This window comes from Pholcus phalangioides, unplaced genomic scaffold (assembly GCF_987345545.1).
Source record: "Pholcus phalangioides strain wild (caught in Gottingen) unplaced genomic scaffold, Ppha-v1.0 ptg000003l_1, whole genome shotgun sequence".
Classification (NCBI taxonomy): domain Eukaryota; kingdom Metazoa; phylum Arthropoda; class Arachnida; order Araneae; family Pholcidae; genus Pholcus; species Pholcus phalangioides.
In genome coordinates, this window is record NW_028301596.1 from 42,554,666 (window position 1) to 42,576,767 (window position 22,102).

Below are 22,102 nucleotides of genomic sequence, written 5' to 3' on the forward strand. Positions count from 1 at the left end.
AGATATTACTCAACAACAGTGATCTATGGTACTTACAGTTCAGACATACACATAAAAAAATTTATAACCCATTACCTTTTCAACTTCTAAGGTGAGTTTTTTCACCTCCTCTCGCAACAGAGATTTTTCCCTTTCATAATTCCTTTTCATTTCATTCAACTGTTCTTGGTATTCCATAGAGCTTAAAATACAAATTAGCAATAAATATTTATCTAAGTTCCATTTATAACAAACTTTAAATATTGTAATCACAATAAGAGTGCTTCACAGGGCATAAACATTTATTCAAACTACTTCTTACACAGGCACACACAAAATAATATTTTTAAATACTCTAAAAGTTGATTAGAAAAAAAATTTACACAAAACTATTTTTTATTCAAAGAATAAACATTATTGCCATGATTGTTAATTCAACTATTTGGACTGTATGAAGTTTCAGAATCAAAAATATTTAAAAGAATCAAAATTTTCAATTAAAACTAGAATTGTTGTGTATTACATAAAGACTGAAAGTTTATAGATACAAAACTTTTTCCCCATCTCACCTTGCTGTAAACAAGCATTGTGATGTTTAAAAATAGCTTAATTTACGGTATGAAGTAAATTAAAATGGTATTGAATGAATTAAATATTGTGACGGTCAAGATGGGCCGTATCCATGAATATAGGTGGCACGCCCCCGAGATTTGCTCTTTCGCTCTCAGGGCAGTAGTGTTCAAGTTTTTTTTGAACGAGAAAGTGGTTGTCATGGCTTCCACGCCGTGCCGTTTGTATTGTAGGCACTGTTATCTCTCTGATGTAATTTGTATTTTCCTTAAATAAATTACGTTCCAAACAGCATGTGGCTACAATATGTTTAAAACAAAGTTTAAATATAAAAACTTTGTTCTTGTACGTACAAATAAGTGTAATATATATACACTTTCATTAACCAACTTCTCAGGTTTTTTTGCTTTGTTTTTTTCATTTGGATGAGAAATCAAATCTTATTCAAGATTATTTCATAAATTTTTTGCTTAAAATATAAGGTGAACAAAATTTAATACCAGATAATTATTCATGTATATCTTATGAAGAGATAAAGAAATGAAAACAACTGACCTGTCTTCTCGAACTTTCTCAATTTTTTCCTTCAGTAAAATGATCTGCAAACATAAGTGAAAATAATTTATTTTTAAGATAATTGATTCATTAACAGAGGCTAATAAAAATAAAATCACTGAAAATATATTTTTTTTTAAAAAAAGGTAACAAAATAGCAAATACCACAAGCTTTGCACATTATAAATGAGAATTGAAATTTTCAGTCAAATTAATTTGATATTAATTCAATAAGTAAGCACAGATTTGGGAGGTTGGGGCATAAAACCAAAAGCACATCATCAGTTTCAGTTTTGAAAAAAAGAAAAAAAAACACAACATTGAAAATTATAAAAAATTTCTATCAAAACTATGAACAAATAAATCCACATAAAAGTTCATGCACCTCTTTTGCTGATTTGTTTTTAGCTAACTCTGCTTCTTGCACCTGCTCTACAAGAGCTTTCATTTCTAAAGAGTGTCTTGATTGCATTTGCGAGATATTTTCTTTATGCTGTACGGATATGTTTTCTAACTCTACTTTAAGCCTGTTTGAGGAAAAAAAAAAAGTCTCATTCATTTGAATTTCGAATTTCAACATTTTAGAATGTATAGCCCATTTCCACTGCATATTTAATATCGAGTTACCATGAGATACAGAAAAGAAAGTTAGTTTAGAAAGATTCCTGAAAGTTATTTATATCATGAAAATCTTATACCTTTAACTAAAGTTATGTAATTAATAAAAATACACAATTTAATTCTTTTTTACATCCCTAAAATATTGTTTGTATGAAAATCAATCAGCATATAGTATGGTATTCCTTTTAAAACAAAACTACAAGATATGCAGAAGACTGGATGTTGTGAAGATATTTATTATTTGAGATGTTAATTTTTTTAACATATATTGCATATCTTGTATTAACAAGTGGAGAGCGACATTCATGTCATATATATAGCCCTCTGGTGGCTCGTCGTCCATGAGCTATTAGCTGATCGGTTTCACCGTCCATTGCACGGTTCCGTTCGGCATATATACGCTCTAGCGAAGGAAAATCTCTATCTCCTCTGTAGCTTAGTGGTCAGAGCACTCGTCCGGCAATCGAGGGACCCGGGTTCGACTCCCGGTAGAGGCAGAGATGAGTTTTTTCCTTCCTTAAAAAAATTAACATCTCAAATAATAAATATCTTCACAACATCCAGTCTTCTGCATATCTTGTATTAACAAGTGGAGAGCGACATTCATGTCATATATATAGCCCTCTGGTGGCTCGTCGTCCATGAGCTATTAGCTGATCGGTTTCACCGTCCATTGCATGGTTCCGTTCGGCATATATACGCTCTAGCGAAGGAAAATCTCTATCTCCTCTGTAGCTTAGTGGTCAGAGCACTCGTCCGGCAATCGAGGGACCCGGGTTCGACTCCCGGTAGAGGCAGAGATGAGTTTTTTCCTTCCTTAAAAAAATTAACATCTCAAATAATAAATATCTTCACAACATCCAGTCTTCTGCATATCTTGTATTAACAAGTGGAGAGCGACATTCATGTCAAAACAAAACTAGTTTTGCATTGTGATGAAAACACAACTTACCTGTTGATTTCTTGGTTAAAATCATGGTTTCCATGGCCATATACTCTGCCTATGTTTCGCTGCTTTAGGGAATCAAGTTCAGATTCTAAAAGCCTGATATTTTCTTCAGTTCTTTCTCTCAATCTTTGTTCCCGGCTTGCATCTGATTTTGAACTTTCAAGTTGAATTTCAAGCTGAAAAAAACAGCACAAGCTGTTGAAATTCCTGACCATCTGACTTATCATATTTATCATTAAAAAAAATTATTTTTAAAAAATCATACAGAAGTCCCCCCCCCCCCACCACTAATTTTGAAAATATTAATTTCAGAAAAGAAAACACACTTCTCTTCTTAACTTGTCAGCTTTTCTCATGTCCTGTCTGAGAGCATCAACCTTCTGCTTTGTGTTCTCTAGTTCTTCTTCTTTGTCACGAAGCTGCCTTGTTAGTTTTTGTCTTGTGACTCTATCTTCTGAAAGTCTTTAAATCAATCAAATGAATTATATTAATCAAAAAACAATCAAGGAATATATACATGAAACGGTGTGAAAATTAAAATACAATAAAACTGCATTAGCATAAAACCACATAAAATGAAATGCTATTTTACACAAAATGTTTTTTATCCCAAAGTGAATTTTTTTTCCCAATACTATTAAGTATCATGAAGTTTGGTTGAAAAAAAATAAAAAAAAAAAATAGATAAATGACCAAAGTCTGGATCACTTCTTAGTTTCACATTAACTGAGATCAGACTGTATATATCATCGAATTAAAATGTCCTAATCTTAAGAAGAAGCGCAGATTAACTGCTGCATTATACGGCATGGATTGTGCAAAAACATTCTTACTAATTCCATCAGAAAAAACATTTTTTTTTCCCTGTTAGTTTAAGAAAATGGTGAATATAAGTATATAAGAAACATACTTGTTACTGATTTCAGCATAATCTGCTAGAGCAGTTTTTCTCTGATGCAGTGCTTCTTTTAGTTCTCTACTTTGCAGCCTTAGTTTTTCTTCATATTCTACAGCTTCCTGTGATTTAAAAAAAAAAGTAAATCAAATTAAATGAATGAAGTAAATTTTAACATGCTTTGAAAGCTATTATAATAAATATAAGTCAATTTAAAAATAAAACACTCATATTAACCTTATGCAAATCATCTTTTTCTGTTCTTAGAGACTTCAATTGCTTCTCCAATTCTTTCATTTTAATTGCTTTATCATCCTCTGCACTTTCCATCTGTCTTCTATTAGACAAAATCTTTTGGTGCTCATTCCTGAACCTCTGTAGCTCTTTTTCAAGTTCTGAAATTTCAAAAATATCAACCCTCTGTATTCTACAATCAAAATTATGGGTATTAATTTACAAATGATACATGAAAAATTTTAACTATCACTCAAAAGTATATTAAAAGAATAATTCTATACATGTAAATAATTATTCACAGTGATGTCAGCCCATAGTGATATAGCATGATTATGTTCTTATCAAAGAAGTTTATTCAATAACAACTTTGAGACAGTTCCATCCCATGAATGAAATCCGAAAATATAATTTTGAAGAGTAATTTCCACCTCAGAAAAACTTTGGGTATTTTTTCTTTTTCATTAGTGAAAGAAATTTTACTATAAAAAGAAGTTACTTAAAATTGTAAAAAAAAATTTCACTCTTTAATGAAATTTGAAGGAGCAGAACTGAATTTTGATGCATGAATCACTCATCTGCATGCATATTGGCAAACACTACAAACTTGCACAGAAGCAAGGGCTGATAGTGCCTCAGGTGATATAGCCTCAGCTAGTTGCTAGTGGGTAAGGTACGTATGGTACCTCAACTAGTTGCCAAAGTACCCTATTGGCAACTAATATAGGCTATATCACCTATTAGTACTATCAGAAATGAAAAAAGTGTGGTATAATAATACTATTACCACTGATGTCACTGTTCTAACTCACCTATGCCCCAGGAACTGAGGTTTTTGAAAAACTTTAGTCCTTACTAATACAAGTGTATCACGGTTTAAGCGAATAAAATTTTTATGTGTTAGAGGCATAAATGCAAGATTTATACTGACATCAAATTACTATTCAATTTCAACAAAAAATTCTGAAGCAAAAGAAAAATCATCTTGATGATATAATATACAGCTGAGCAAGACCAGGGTCCACTTTGACCAACCAGATCTAAAAATTTTTACCAAACCAAAGTTCAAACTATATGGGGGTGGTGGGGTGTTTTTTGAATTTCCTCATGGGGTGAATATTATTCAAAGGTTATACAGGAGTCTCTGGGTCACCTATCACATTTTGTATATAACTTTTGAGAAAATAAAGGTGTACTTGTCACATCTTTGTCACAGTTAAACATTCCTGTGTACTCTATTACAATGATGCCCATTCTGTTGCAATGATTTCCACTTGTACAGGAAACATTTCACAGGCCCCAAAACAGAATATTTAGCACTTTTCTGCGACGATCCCTCAGCTGACTGGAAATTTGTTGTGATAAAAATCCCCATACATGTAATAGTGTTTTTTACACTTTTTCTTAAAATTTTTCCAAATTGTTCTGCGACGTACGTGGCAGATTTTGCCACATTCTGCTTTGGGATTCACAGGCAAAACAATTTAAGAACACTTCAAACTAAGATGTTAAATTACAAATTACTATCCATTGTCTTAAGAAGTCTTCAACAAATAAGGCAAATACACGAAAAATACAAAAAATCGTCGTAAAATAGTAGCAAAATACCACGAAAAATAAAAATGATTTTTTTATTTTTCGTGTATTTGCCTTATTCATTGAAGACTTCTTAATAATCTTGGGCAAAGTTGATCAACTCGTCCATAACCATTGTCTGTTAGAAATAAAAAGTTTTTATTTTAAGTAGCTAAATATATGTAAAAAAAATAAACTTTTCTATGTACTATTTAGAAAAAAATTAGGAAAAATCAATTGCTAATTCAGCAAATATTTATTTTCATAACAGAGTGGACAAAATACATGGCTTTCAGTCATAAAACTAAACAAATAATATTATTACAAAGTGGAAAATATTTATAACATATTAACCTTCAAGTCATTGACTAGAATTTGAGATCAATTTTATTTTGAAAATTCAACTTCGAATTTTTCATTTCACAAATGTGAAATGTTCACTTTTTTGGGGAATGGCCCATGTTTCAGACTCTTTTATGTCAAAAAATTCAAAACTGAAAATTATAATTAATATTTTGTTTAATTATTAATGTTTAAAAATATAAAATATTGTGATATGCAAAAAAGTAAGTTTTTCATCATGTTATACACCTAACGTGTTCAAAACATCCAAAAGCATTCATTTAGGTTTTTGCCAGTTTAGTTGATGACAGTTTAAGACTGTTTTTGATGCTTGTTGTGTCAAAAACCAGATTTTCACACAACAGTAAGAATCCAGGTGATAAAATGGTCCAATGTATCCATTGGCTGTTTTTAAATAGTCTCCCTCATTCTTAGGAACAATGAGCTTATTAACATCCTCGCATATCATCAGGAAAGATATATAATTATGGTGATAACTATAATTATATGTGCTTTAGTTTTTGGTTGATGAATTTATCAAATATATTTCCAGCCTGTGTATGAAATCTGACATCTCATCTTTATTTTATTTACGTTTTATTGCATTATCAATATTTTATTTTTAAATAATTACCATTTATTCCAATGGTGGTGGTCTGATATTTTACAAATTATTTAATTTAGTTTTTGAGAAAGAAAAAGGGAAGGATTATATTGTGTATACAACTCCAAAAACTTCAAAAGACCTGAATTCCTTTTCCTCAAAGTATTGACTTCGTCTTGGAATTTTCTTACTTCAACTTCAGAAGAATGACTCCTCAAAGCTATATGATCTCCATCTGATCCAAGACTTGCCATCTCTGAAATCATACACAAATCTTAAAATGTTTTCTCAGTTTATTCAATAAAAATTGTGTAGCACATTATTAATTTTTTTTTTTACATAGTAAATAATATTGTAAAAAATTATGTTGCACACAAAAAAGTTTTCGATAAATCAACAATCTCATAATGTTTATCAGTCTTGATATAATGCCACAGAAAGTATAAATAAAAAATTTCATATTGTGAATGGATAAAACTATTTCATTTTGTTATGCAACATATATATATATACGGGGTGATTATAAAAAAACTATCCCGACATATGGGCCCCTAACTATCATACCATTCACAGAAACTGAATGAAATTTTGGCATAAGGTAATTTGAGGTATGCGCTCAAGAATGATATGGAAAATAACAGTGTCACTCTAACAGTTACGGTTACAGTTTTGAAAATATCAAATGGCAACACCAAGTTTTTTTGTATTGGAATGTGATCTCCATACTGAAAAACACTAAATAGCGTTGGAATGGCACGAAAATCCCCGGAGCTAGGCAAGGAAAAAGTAAAAAGGACTTTGCCGTGCACCAGAGCATTAATGTTCGTTTCATTCATCACACCGTTTCCTCGGCTGAGATCCCAGCCTGATTAGTCCTCCACAAGGTCATGTGGAAAATTTGTGAAACACAATAAAATGCTTTATTTTATGCTGCTTCTCTGTCCTTATTGGTTGTCCTCACTTTTAGCCTATCTACCGCCGGTGATTTTCATGCTACAGTTGCCGTTCGAACGCTATTTAGGGTTTTTCACAATGGAGATCACATTCCAATACAAAAAACTTGGTGCTGCCATTTGATATTTTCGAAATTTTCTCACTGTAACCGTAACTGTTAGAGTGACACTGTTGTTTTCCATATCATTCTTGAGCGCATACATCAAAATACCTTATGCCAAAATTTCATTCAGTTTCTGTGAATGGTATGATAGTTAGGGGCCCATATGTCGGGATAGTTTTTTTATAATCACCCTGTATATATATATTTCCTTACACTGTGAAGTTCCTGTAATTCATAAAAAAAATTAATTTTGTAACAAGTGAGCTGTTCACAAGGAGATACAGTTGTACTCTTTCTCAAGAAGCAGCGCTAATGGTTGTTGGTTATGAATGTAATCAATGTTTTGTAATTAATAATAATTACATTATTTGATTTCAATTACATTAATAACAATGTTTTGTAATTAATAGCAATTAATAATGTTTTGTACTAATAAAGAAAAGTAAAGAATTTTGATGTTCAAAGTGCGATACACACTACACTAGCCATCACATTGGCACTTAACATTCAAAGAACAGACGAATGAGTGTGTTCAGCTCAACAGATATTCTAAATAGTTGACCAAGAACAAAAGAGAGAAAAAATTTAGTATCTCATAAAATACTGGAAGGAGGAACTTTGACTCCTTGCCAAAGAAATGAGAAAATCTATCAAACCAGAGATACGAGTAGTAGAGCTTAAAAAACTAATTACATCCAGCAAAGAATATGATGAAGTCTTTGTTAAAGGATTATTACGGACTTTTGTAGAGGCTTGACTAAGATCAGAAGAAAAAGTACTACTATTCCTCCTAGTAAACTGCTCGCTTGTTACATATAAATTTGTGTTAAAATTTTTGTTACAAGTGAGCTGTTTACAAGGAGGTACAGTAGCACTCTTTCTTGGAGCCTTGTGAAGATGGTTTGAAATAAAACTCTCTAGAAGAGTTTGATTTAAACTTCCAGTGCTAATGGTTGTCAGTTATGCATGTAATCATAATAATGTTTTGTATAGAAGGAAAATAAAGAATTTTCTGTGTTCGAAGCATCGTATACACCACACCGACCATCATTTTACAATATAATAACATGTGTTCCCAGTTTAATTTTGTTATAAAAGCTTTTTCCATTTTTAAAAAGATTATCAAAATTTTCAAATTAAATTTGAAAATTAAAACCGAATTAAATACTTTTAGCGAAACAAAGATAAGTATCTTTTTTTTAATGTTCTCCAACTTTCTATATATAATGATACACAAAAATACTAACTTTTCAACATTCTTTGCATCTATTGTGATTTTTAAAATTCAGAATTAAAAATATGATGTTTAAAATTAGGTATTAAATACATGCATTACCTTTTATCTTTCTGGCAAGCTCCCTCTTTTCTTTCTCAAGTTCATCAACTTTTTGTTCTAATTTGATATCTATGATGCCGTCAGTTGTGTCGTGATTATTGAAAAATCGTTTATAACCAAGATCTGAAATTTTGCTGATAAATTGAGAATGATTTAGTAATATATTTTTATTTGAAGTGAAACACATGAATACTATAATTTCACAAATTAATGTTAATGCATCTTCTATATACCTCCCACTGTATGTAAATCCAATGAATGGCAGGTGCAAGCCAGAAAACACAGGGTTTGCATTTGGAAGTGATGAGTCCTAGTAAGACAGGGGAGAAAAGAAATAGATATTTAAAAAAAAAATTTCAATACACATATTGTACAGAGGAGAAAAAAAACTGACAAAAAATAATAAACTGTCAATCCGTGGACAAAATCTTATTTTTCTTCATTTACTTATATCTACATTTTACTTCTTCTTATTTATAAATCTAGAAGTAGAACTAAATTTTTTCCATTAAATTTATGTTTTTCTATCACTCTAGATGTGAATACATTGAATTGAACATACATCTCATTGAACTGCACATTGTTTAAAGTTTTATACAAAAAAAATCCAATCATATATGATGGGAAAAATTCTACAACTTTCTAATTTTTTTAATGCTATACAGACACTTGTAAAAACAAATATTTTTACAATGGTTTCTTCTCTTTGGTCTTGTTTAAAAATGATACAAGAATTACAAAATGCCCTATTAGTAGAAAGGAAGAATTAAATGTATACGTAATATACCAAAATTCGGGTAACTGTTTTGGATATCAAGTCCAATTTAAGAATAAGCAAAAATTCACTTTTTTTTTAAATCAATCTTAAAATTTTTTTGGACTAACGAGTTTGAGTATTTCTCACCATAAGATTATGGGAGAATAGCTTAATGAATTATAATAACTGAAATTCTGAAAATAAAAATCAGTCAAACAAAATACAAGTTCGTGAGTTCTTACAGATGATTTCAGGTCCGATTCATCCACGTCAAAGTTTGATGTATCTGTAGGACTATTGACTTCAGGAATATACGGAGCAGTAGCTGCAATGTAATAAAGAAAACTGTTTGACAAATATTTAATATTCAAAAAATATTTTTTCATAATTATTTTTTATTTAAATCAGTCAGTGTGTGTGTGTGTCATCTTATTGCTTTTTAATGTTTATTTTGTGCTCATCAGCAACATATTGAGGTGAGCAAATTAATTTTCCAACTTCATAGTAAAATTAACGTAAATAACTGAAAAATAAGTGTGTGTCATCAACAGTTTTTTTATTGATTTCCTCTCCCTCCCCCATGATTTTGAAATAATCAAATTCAGAAGTTATATTATTAATGAAAGATGTTAATTAGAAGACAAATACTTTGTAAGTACAATTAAGCGACACTATTGCTTTTTACCAATTCTTAAAAAAATTACTTGAACTTGGAGAAGTGACAACATTGTGACCCGATATAAACAATGCTGTTAAAAAATCTTTGTGATTGTACCAGGAAAGCAAAGGATGACCACATTGTCAACATACAGTGGAACCTTGTTTATACGTCTCTCAGTTATACAACTTTCATACTTATAGGACTTTTGTCTTTGGTGGTGATTGGTTCCTATATATCTATGTTATAGTGTTTCAGCTACTCAACACAAAACTTCAATTATTTGACATTCTCACTTCCACTTGAACTTTAAATCTTTTAAAAGATGTAATTTGTATTCAAATGCATGTAATTTTTGTAGACAGTGAAAAAAATTCTTGCATATTGTCACTACTGAAACTATAAACTTCTCAAAGTGATTGTTGGCATATACAAAAATAACCATTAAGCTGGCTGATAAACATTCAGAGTGGACAGTTAAGGGATTTGTTTATTGCTTGTTTCTGAGAATATGCAGATGCAAGGAGTCCCAAAAGTTATTGTTTGAAAGACGACCATATGTTCTTCAAGGACCTTCCCCCCCCCCCCCAATGTTTTCAGCGTTATCCCCAGAGGGTGGGAGAGTCCACACATTGTAAGCATTCGGAGGGTACAGGCATGCTAATAAGAGACATATGGTATACATAAACATAGTACCCAGTCTTTCAGAGAGAAAAGCAAAAGTAATGTTCTACACATTTTATTTAAACCAGCAGTATTCTAAAGCTTTATTGATTCCCTGAGCTCTTTTTAGTATATAATTTCTATTTATTTATTTATTTAAGATACCCTCAGAGCCCCCGGAAAGTGTGCACGGAGCCCCAAGGGTTCCACAATTTGAAAAATGTGATTTTAAAAAATTCAATTTTATTTTCCTGAAGCATGATTAAAATTGCAGTTGACTCTTGCTAATCCAGCACATATCAGACCGCATTGTGCCGGATTATCAAAATTACCAGATTACTGGATATCAATTGAAAAAGCCCATTTACATAAACTAAACTTCTACGTGCACACATATACAGCACATACAGTGACATATTTTCCTCTTCTATATATGCTCAAAAAAAGCCCGCCTAAAAAACGTTAGATTACTGGATAGGCCAGATTGAAGAACAGCCCGATTATCAAGCATCTATTGTACTTTCTTACAGCAGAATCGGAGATGCAATTAAACCTACTGACTTTTATAATATTTTATGTCTGTTGGGGGGGGGGGGATCATTCATTAAAAATGTTTCAGTTGTGGGACTACCGAATTCATAGGATGCTTTGACTCTGCCTCTTGAAATTCATATAAACATGGGGAGGGGGGGGGGTTTCTACTCTATCTATTGAAAGCATCGGTATATTCAAATATAATCAGAATGGATTATACGAGACTTTTAAATGAATGCATATTTGATTATTTGCAAATCTCAATTCACCAATGCAGACTCTTAATTATGTCTGATAATCGAGGCTTTACTGTATGTCTATTAATTATTCTTGAAATTCCTTGGAATATGAACTGGGTCACCGTTTGGTTAGGATGTTAGGATGTGTGTCTATTAATATGTGCCACTGTAACGAAATCGTGAATATCTTGAGAAAATACAATGGTAACTGCAAACAGCAAGACCAAAAAAAAAACTAACCGTTTCTTGCATTTTCCCAGTCGACAGTAACAAACCATGGATGATTCTTGAAATCTTCTAGGCCATTCTGACCTAGCCGGCATTCTGCGCCGCATATCAACTTCCTCATCAGGTCTTTGGCATCCTCAGACACATTTACAGTTGGGTCATCCGGGAAGTCAAAACAATTCTAAGTAGCCATAATAAGAATAGTTTCAAGAACTTCAAAATATAAAAAATTTAGTTATATATTGAACATATGTATCCAATTGAAGATCTAAACCTAGAACTTGGTTAAGCTGTGTGAAAACATTTCAAATTATTATTATTTTTTTTTTTTTTGGTTGTAGGAATTTACATAATCAGCTTAAGTACACAATAAGAGATTATTAAAATTTAAATGCACATTATTTCACTTGTAATCATGCATGTTAAGAAAATATATACAGTCAAATCCTGTTTTAACGAAAATCTTGTTTTAACGAATCCCGTATTAATGAAAATCTCGTTTTTTTTAACGAACACTTTTCTAATCCCCCAAATAAGTTTACATGGAAACAATGCTTGGTAACCTGGAATTACTTTATAATGAAATTTTGTTTCAATGAAGTGATTCCTTCGGTCTCTTGCCGTTCGTTATAATGGGATTCGACTGTACAAAGAAAAAAATATGTTCAAAACTTCAAACAGTGTGAATGTTCATTTTGATTTCATTTTATTGCTGACATAAATTTGATGAATCAACAGAAATATAACATGAATAAACATTGAGGAAATTGTAAAAGATTTTTAATAACAGTATGAAGCAAGTCTACATGCAGTATGTATTTTTGAATCAGGATTGTTAAAAACAAAAACCCAGCCCAAATGGGTTTTATAAAAAAAACCTGGGTGTAATGGGTAAAAAATCTGAGGGGTTTTTTTTCGGGGGGGGGGGGGGGAGGAATTTAAATTTTTTTATTCTTTAGATGCAAATTATCTTACATAAGTGCATATATATTTACATTATTATGTCTGAATATAAATGTGCCTCACATGCATTAAAATTATATTTGATTAATAAAATGGAATACAGTCAAACCTCTCTTTCTGTAAAACTCTATATCCGAAGAAAATTCCCACATTTACTGTACTAAATCAATGTATTTTCACCTCTCTAACTCAAAGTAATTTTCACAGAACTCTTTATCTTAAAAGCCAGGCCACACACGATGATAGTAATAAAAACGCAGAAATTCCTTTTCTTTGGCACAAATCAACTTTTTAGGGTGAAAGAAATTGATCAGAAATGATTGTTTATTTTTCAACCCATTGTGGTGGATCTTGTCAATCATAGGCGGATACTATTGATTGATGGAGAGGAGGGGGGTGGATGCCTTGTTTAAAACATCAAAAAGTCAGCCAACAGACAATTTAAAATTGCTCCGGGTTTGGAATCAAGTCATCTCAATGATGAAGGATCAGATCTGGTGATTAACTCAAATTTCAATGATTTGCAGAAAAATGGTGAAGATAAAATTTTAGAACATTACTAATAACACTTGAAGCTAGAAATTTCATTTTCAGACTTTTTGAGAAAAAAAATAGGCAGTTCACTACAAACTTGATGTACCTTAACTGATACCAAAATTATTGCTGAATTTTATGGCAGACCCGGGTGACAAAAACACATCAGAAGATGAGAGATGTCGCTGATGCACTATAGCGTGTCAAATACCCGAAATTTTGGAAAAGGATGCCTAAAAATTTGGTTCACATGTCCCAGGGGATGCGTTCTTTCCCAAAGAAAAGGCAGAGAGAGAAAAAACTTCCTTTCATTTCTCCCCTCTTTCTATGGTATATCAGAACTATGCTTGCTACCTTGAAAAGTAGTTTTACTACTTTGAAGTACAAATAAAGCATTATTTTACTGTACTGTATTGTATTGATATAACCTTGGGGTTGTTGAAAAATAAGAGGACAAGATAACTAGTTGTGTCCCCTGAATGAAGGGTGGTATACCAAATTTTCCAATTTCAGAGAGTTCTCCCCCAAGGGTTATCACTTAGCCTAACAGAATCATACTAATTGAATGACAGCTGTAATAACCTAATCAGCTGCAAATTATATTATTTTCCTTTTTTCTCATTTCTCAATAATGCATCAAAGTTTAAGCTCCCTTAAAATGAGTAATTCAATCTCATCAAAATTTTTAACAGTTAAAAATACTGTTGTGATACTGTGTGTGTAAACGTATGCTTGCTACATAAAAAAATGTTTTGCTATTTCCCTTCCAAAAAATTCATTGAAGTCTTTCACTTGAGTATATATTTCTTAAGCAATGCAATATGCTATTTTTTAATTGAATAAACCTCAAATTAAACTTTCATTTTAAAAAACTAATTTTGCCCAAAAATAAAAACTATTTTTTTAGGCCAAAAAATTCAGCCTGGGAAGAGGAGAATGGGTACCGACCCAGGAAGCAAATCCCACAACCCTGATTTGAATACCCTGGAATAATCATGTGCACAGCAGTTGTGAATCATAAGTAAACATGTATCATAAAAAATGTAACAGTTAGCATAATTACTGCTTCATACCTTGTGATTCATTATCTTTCCATATGTTTCGACTAAAGACTCTGCATAAAACGGGGTTTCCCCATACAGCATTTCAAACATGCATACACCTAATGACCACCAATCACATTCTGGACCATACTTTCCTTGCCCATCTTCCATTGCCTGAAGAAAAAATATAAAAATATTTATTATTATTCACATTTATGTAATTTGTCAATGGAAAACTTTTCCTTACACCCATAAGTTTGCACCTATTGAAAATCGGAAGGAAACCTACTTAATTAAAAAAGATAATCAAATAGATACAGCATTTTGAAGAAGAATGTAGTGATTTCTAATTGCAGCTTAAAGGGTTAAAAAAATTCATTTAATGGGGAGGGAGTGTTCTTTTTTTCGCATATAGAAAATATAGTTGAGAACTTAAATAGATAATATTTAAAAACTTTCATATGCAAAAAATGGAACACACATGCAATGAATATGTATAAAGTTATTAAGTATACTTATTTATTTTTTTCACAGCAGTAAAGGATAAACCATTGTCTCCCATTTGCAATGAAACTGTGGTGGTATCTAAAGTATACAATAGATCCCGCCACTTCATTTTTAAGCATAAAAATTCCAATTATGAATCAATGTTTAAATATGTCTGGCATGCCAAAATGTTTTCTTTTTTTTTTTAGCCCACTTCTAAAAAAGTTTGCCCATCACTGCCATAGACCTTCAAGATCATCAATATACAGATATTGGTAGAAAAAAAATAGAGTAAATATGTTGTAAATAATAATGAAAATAGTTAGAAAAAAAGAGAAAACTTACTCTGAGTATTTCTGGGGAGATGTAATCTGGAGTGCCAACTGCAACATTTGATTGAACCTGAAAATATATAAAGTTATAAACTTGTGATACAAAAAAAAATTTACACATACATTATTCTGTTAATGGATCAGACAAATTTAAAGGGTTGTTAGTAGACATCAAGAGGAACAAAAATTGCAATGGAACATGGTGTCACAAGCCATATTGAGAAGGTGAAAATTGTGAAAAATGCATGCAGGTTTTGCCGTCACACTGGAACAACAAAAAGTACAATAACTACAAAAATATTTATTTGATTAATTATTATTACAAGATTTGTTGGAAGTGGTAGCCACTGACGTCATTGCACGGTCTACAACAACATAGAAACAATTCCTGGACGCGCTCCAAGATATCAGGTATGCTTTTGATGCCTGCCACAGCAACGACAATCTGTGCTATACGATTCTCCAGTGTGTCCATATGCGTCGCATAAATGAGTGATTTAAGGTGACGATATAGAAAAAGAGTAACATGGATTGAGATCCTGCGAATGTGGAGGCCAAGCAACAGGTCCCACACATCCAATCCACCTCCTTTGGTATGTAACATCAAGGTGATTAAGCACCTCGTGGGAAAATTGTGCAGGGGCACTATCATGTATGAACCACATGCCTCACTGCACTGCAGCTGGCACACTTTGTAACAATTCTGTGAGGATTTGTTGCAGAGAAAAAAGGTATGTTGCTCCATTCAGGCGTTTGGACTGCAAATACGGCCCCAAGAGATAATCACAGAGGATTCCTGCCCACACGTTGACACTAAACCTCTCTTGAGATTTCCACAGTACACTGGCATGGGGATTATCCATTGCCCACATGTGTGCATTATGTGTGTTGACAATGTCTTCTCGCATAAAGCTGGCCTCATCAGTAAATAAAACAGTGGCAGGAAATTGTGGATTAGAATGTGGTGGCGGCGTCAAGCATCCAGCACGAACTGTTCACACCGGGAATAGTCATCTTCAGTTAGGAGTTGTACCTCCTAGATGTGGAAGGGGTACATCTTTTGACTATGCAGAACATTACAGACCACAGTGTGCTGAACATCGAGTTCAGCTGCAACTGCTCGTGCACTTGTCCATGAAAAATCTGCAAACTATTACAGCCCGGTTTCTTCCATTTGAGAAGTGCGTACATTGCGATCTCCCTGCATCTTTCTTTCATGTCATGCTGGGTGGAAGGTCCCTGTCTCCCATAGTAGTCAATTGATCATGGTAAAGGTAGTATAGTGCGGGCAATGCCTTATTGAATATTGCTGTTGGTACATGTGCTGTGCTAAGCACCCATTGCCATTTGCTCGACCGTAAATCAGATGCATATCAGCATATTCCTCATTCGTGTAGTCAGCCATCACAATACTCATGGAACCGACAACTAACTGCTACACGTGCTTACTACCACAATATCGCTAATTTACGTCATCCACAGTGCGTGATCCTATCCCAGCATATGCGTTTTGGAACGCTGCTTACATCAAATATGGTGAGTGAACCCATGAATGCCTTCAGCAATCAATTGACATCCACCTTTCATCTCCTCTGGACTCAGAGCTTGCATACGTTTTTCCACCCTCTCAAAGTGGTTTGCGACACTATGTTCCATTGCAATTTTTGTTCCTATTGATGCCTACTAGCAACCCACTGAGTTTCTCAGTCCATTAACAGAGCACCCTGTACATATATATGTAGGCTCTTCATAGAGAAAAACACACAGCATCCATTTTCTAAACATTTACTATGCGCACAAAAAATACAAGATAATCACAGACAGACATAACAAAAACGCAGCCTTTCCCGCCAACTTCTCCTGGCAAACTCACTGTTGCCAAACCCAATCTCTTCATCTTCATAATATTTATCCCCCTATCTACTGATAATAAAAAGAACTAAAACTAAAAACCCTACATATATAATTGAAGATTATTCAATAAAATATTACATCAAGATCTCCAATGATCTAAGGTCTTTTTTTTATCATCAAAGGTGGCATCAAGATGATGCACTTAACGTTTGTAAACTAACTGCAATCTTTTTAGGCTTTGATTAAAAAACAAAAAAAACATGGATCTCTCAAAGTAGTTCATATATCTGCATTTGCAAATTCCTGTTAGCTATCTGCCACCAATGAAACATTTTATGTTCACTAATGGATATCTATCACTACTTCTCTCAGAAAATAGAGCTTTAAACAATGCACAGCAGTTTTTAATCCACAATATGAAATTTGGATGTTTTTAATGTATGATCCATGAATTATAGGTAGGAAGTTATGGTATTTATGCATAGTACAGATTACTGAATTTGAATTGTACTGAAAAACATTTATATAGCCTAGTGTAGCGTTATCAAAAAATTAAAGCACTGCATATTTATAATACAAACATGAGTGAACAATTTCAAGATGTTTCACATAAATTTATAAACAAAATTTTTCTCTTCATTTCAATAACAAGCATTAGTAGAAAATGAAATTTTGTCCTAAAGTAATGATTAGGGAGTATAATCTCAAATTGATGACACCACACCCATGAAATCTCAAGTTTGTTTTCATGGAATGAGTAATTTTCAGTAAGCCATCAGGACAAGAAAATAAAAAGGTGTTTGAAAATACACACAGATCCATCCTCAAGAAGCTTGAGGCATGACCCAAAGTCAGCAAGGCGTATATGACCACTAGCGTCAAGAAGAACATTGTCTGGCTTAATGTCTCTGTGAACATAACCAAGCTGGTGAATGGAGTTTATTGCTAAAATCATTTCAACAATATAAAATTTGGCCATATCTTCAGGAAGTCTATCCTCAAACTTGCTCAGAAGAGTCAAAAGATCACCACCACAGTAATAGTCCATTAAAAAATACTGAAAAGAAAAGAACAGTCATATCACATGCATATTGATTTGATAGAAGTTTTAAATAAAAATATATTAAATTGTTGTGAAAGATTTGAAAAGCTAAAAACTTTAATCAAATAAAAGTTTATCAAATGAAAGAATCACTTTTATTAGTAGTTTATACTACATCACTTGCTTATATTATATCTGTAGGTATTGAGCTCTAAAAACATTTCTTTCAATTAGCCAAGTCAGTGATCATTGGTTGTTTTTTTTATAGTGGTGGGGTATGCAAATTACTCACAAAACGATTATATATATGTGATGTTTCATTGGCTGTGGGTTAGATGGAAGTATATGTTACTCTGTGTGAGTGCTGTATGCGGCTTAACCTCTTTCACTATTTTTATTTACTAACTATAATACCCGGCGCTGCCTGGGTTTTCTTTAATCTTTAATGAGGCTTTTTGGACAGGTGATATCTCCCTCTTTCTTTGAGGGACATACAAACTGTGTTCAAGTTAACCAATATGGAGACTTCCTGCACGACTCATGAAAGAAATAAATCTAGATTAAAGAAACGTAAAAATGATTTTCCCCCTTTTTCAAGGGGAGCTAGATATTTTGATCTCCCCCCCCCCCCCCCCACTTGAACTGCAAGTTATCCATCTGCTTATTTCTGCTTCAAAAAATGCCTTGTTAAAGCTGAGGAATCTTTTCAATGTACTTTATGGGCCCATAATTAATTTTAAAGCAGCCTAAACTATATGAATTTATGCAGTTGAATATTTAAAGACAATACTGAGACATTAATTTTCATGCTTGAGAAGATATAAAAAAACAGTAGAAATCTACAGTATTGTATGGATATCCAACTCAAAAGTAGGTCTGGCTAATTATTTTAATTTTAATTTAATTTTTTGTGGGCTTCACATATGCATCTTTAACTCAATATTTCAAAAATTGTGGATTCAATTGAATTTTTAAAATTATTAATGTGGCGGAAAACCTTAATAAATTTCCGTATTTTTATAGTAAAATCTGCAATTTTAACAATGATTTCTGTGGGGATCATCCTTTGCCTGTCCCTCAAAGTGATGCTGATTATGACGTCTATTCAAAAAGCCTCATTACTGAGGGGATAGAAAAAGTGACAAAACCATTATAAAGGCATAAGCATAATATATACATAATACATAGTGCTGGCAGCATTAAAAGAGTGACAAACCATTGTAAAGGCATATACATGTCTGAAATGCATTGCTGGGGAACCACGGTACATAAAATAAACATTCTGAAAATGGTTGTTGAGGCCCAGAAACCATTGTTGCCGACAGTTTTTTTGCCCATTTCAGGCATTTGCCCTGATCTGACAAACTTTTAAAGTAGCCTATAATTCAAGTCAGATCCGGTTTGGTATATATGCAAAATTTGGCGATCTATCTAAAATTGTAGAGAACACACAAACAGAAAATTAATTTTTTATTAATATATATATATATATATATATATATATATATATATATATATATATATATATATATATATATATATATATATATATATATATATATATATATATATATATATATAGATTTATTTATTTCGACAAAAGACTACAATATAAATTGCAAACTTTGTTTCTGTATAATGATAGGATAACTGATTTTTTTTAAATAAATTCCAGGTTGTTTTTCTACACTGTTATATAGATATGTCCCCCAATTCATGTGGTCTTCATACTTCAATGGGGTAGAGAGCTTGTATGTTGAGTTTATTAACACTAGAAATGAATGCGAGATATTTTGACAGTTTTCGATCCTCTTGCTTGATTTTCATCACACAGGTCACAACTTTTCCTAAAAATGCTTAAATATTATACTGTCCAACTATCATAATTTTTTTTTAAAAATCAGCCGAGATATTTTTAGTTATACCTAGAAGGACTATCACCGGTCGATTTGACAGGTAATGTTATAGGCCCTTTTATAGTCATGTGCAGTGAATATTTTGTTGAATAGTGGCATCAAAGTTCTACTAATGCAGATATATTCAATATCTAATTGAAAGCATCCTAATGGCTAATTGAAAGCATCCTTAATGATCGACTAATTAAAAATAAAAATACTAATATGACCAAAAATGTAGCACACAAATAACAATATTATTTGAAAGCTAGTAGAATTTTGAGGACATAATGATTGTTTTTCATTATCAATTACTTGCTGAAATACTTAAGCAGAATAATACTACCTTGGTAGTATTATTAATATATCAAATAATAATTAATATATCATTAATAATAATAAAATATCAAAAAAAAAATTTACTTGAAATTCATCAGTAACTCCTTTATATGAAATGCATTTGATGCGTTTACACATAAAGACATAACATTTTGTGTTTTTTGGTTAAGAAAAAAAAGAGAAAATATTCTTCTACTATGTTCAATGCTTTGAAATATATATTCTGAAAGTGAGAAAAAATTATGAAACCATCAAGTTGTATGACGAAACAAAGTATAGTGTTGATCAGATGGCTCAAAAGCATTCCGTGTGCATATTGCTCATTAGCCAGTGCATGTTTTCCACAACATTTGGTGTAGCCTCAAGAAATGCTTGGTTGATTTGTAGGGGAAAAATAAAGCTGCAAAGAGTTCATTTCCTTCTTCAAACTATTTAAAAAGCTTATAGAGCCCTATTTGTTCAGGAATCAGAATTTACCTAACAATAAGCGCTACTGTACCAGGAAAAATAGATCATTGTCAGGTCCTGCTATGCAACAACAAAACAAACAGAAATGAATTACCTTTTGGGTGAGACAATATACTAGGAAAAAAATGTGTGTAGACCCGAAATTGGAAAAAGGAACCACGGCTAGAGGTTCCTCCATACAGTTACAGAACACATCTAGCCGTGGTTCCTTTTTCCAATTTTGGGTCTACACATATCGTTTTTCTCTAGTATATTAACAAAAACAAATTTTCAATTCATAAAAAATCTGTATGCTGAAAATGTGTTTCTGATGTAATGAAGGTATTGAAAAGTGTAGAAAGTGTTATACAATTTCAATTAAAATGTTTAAAATGTAAATATTTTTTTTTATCAGTTATGCAATGAGGAACATTTGGGTAGGTATTATACTTTTCAAACCTGAGCCAAAACTGACCATTAATTTTAATTTTTTTTTCAATTGATTTGTGTTCATTGTATGTCAAAATACATTGTATGTTCAAAACGAAAAAAATTAGAAAAAAATTAATTAATTAGGTATCCTTACGCATATACCTAAAATATTAACTTGAAAAAGAATCATTAAAACCTATTTAAAACCATTAAAAATTTAAAAAATAGGTACACACTGGTGTATGCCTCTGGAGCAAAGAGGTTAAAAATAAAATGTAATTGTAAAATTTATTTGAAATACCCAGAGTTTTTATATTCTATTGCTTACCTACACCCATATCTACATTTAAAAATTAAAAAAATTTACAAAAATTAAGATTTTATAGCGAAAATCAACCTCCGATCATTTTGACCAGTATCTGTACTTCTAGATAGAACAAAATGTCTGTCTTTCTAGTGTTAAAATTTTAAACAAGGAATTGTGGCATGGGTGGAGTTACGTGGGGGGGAGTAATATGGAGATGCGGACATGGGGGGCTGTGCTCCCCAATGTCAATGACTGAGATGACTGATTGAATGTATATGCATTATGAATTGACATAATCATCATCTTGCTCACCCAGTTTTTGAAATCTATCTCCGCTTTTATGAACTGTGGCTTTGAATTAAGTTAATACTTTCCAGCTTCTACTCAAAATATGTGAAGGTAAAAAAATATGTCTTTACTGATAAGGTTACTAAGAATTATTAGTTTAAGCTCAGGATGCACATTCGAAAATACAAATACAATTCCACAACAGCAGGGGTGCAAGTGCCCCTCATCCATTTTGGAGCAGAAAATTTCATTTTCGGAGCAGAAATTTTGAAAATGGAGCAGAACTAAACATGAACTATATCTGCGATATAAGGAGTAATTTTTCTGTGAAATGCCCATAGTTT

The 22,102-nt window shown here is 32.1% G+C and overlaps 1 protein-coding gene across 6 annotated transcripts in view; it reads right to left on the minus strand.

The window, feature by feature from the left end:
* LOC149088632 (serine/threonine-protein kinase Genghis Khan-like) overlaps positions 1 to 22,102 on the minus strand; it is an 87,078-nt gene that overhangs the window by 37,673 nt on the left and 27,303 nt on the right. For all 6 annotated transcript variants that reach the window (XM_089248287.1, XM_089248286.1, XM_089248284.1 and 3 more), the window contains exons 6-20: positions 17,823 to 18,065; positions 15,168 to 15,224; positions 14,367 to 14,510; positions 11,809 to 11,977; positions 9,717 to 9,799; positions 8,951 to 9,027; positions 8,718 to 8,851; positions 6,467 to 6,580; positions 3,807 to 3,964; positions 3,585 to 3,691; positions 3,001 to 3,136; positions 2,678 to 2,850; positions 1,490 to 1,631; positions 1,105 to 1,148; positions 76 to 181 (exon numbers count right to left, since the gene is read on the minus strand). In XM_089248287.1, the coding sequence (XP_089104413.1) occupies positions 76 to 181; positions 1,105 to 1,148; positions 1,490 to 1,631; positions 2,678 to 2,850; positions 3,001 to 3,136; positions 3,585 to 3,691; positions 3,807 to 3,964; positions 6,467 to 6,580; positions 8,718 to 8,851; positions 8,951 to 9,027; positions 9,717 to 9,799; positions 11,809 to 11,977; positions 14,367 to 14,510; positions 15,168 to 15,224; positions 17,823 to 18,065 (1,887 nt within the window). The remainder of the gene's footprint in view (positions 1 to 75; positions 182 to 1,104; positions 1,149 to 1,489; positions 1,632 to 2,677; positions 2,851 to 3,000; positions 3,137 to 3,584; positions 3,692 to 3,806; positions 3,965 to 6,466; positions 6,581 to 8,717; positions 8,852 to 8,950; positions 9,028 to 9,716; positions 9,800 to 11,808; positions 11,978 to 14,366; positions 14,511 to 15,167; positions 15,225 to 17,822; positions 18,066 to 22,102) is intronic.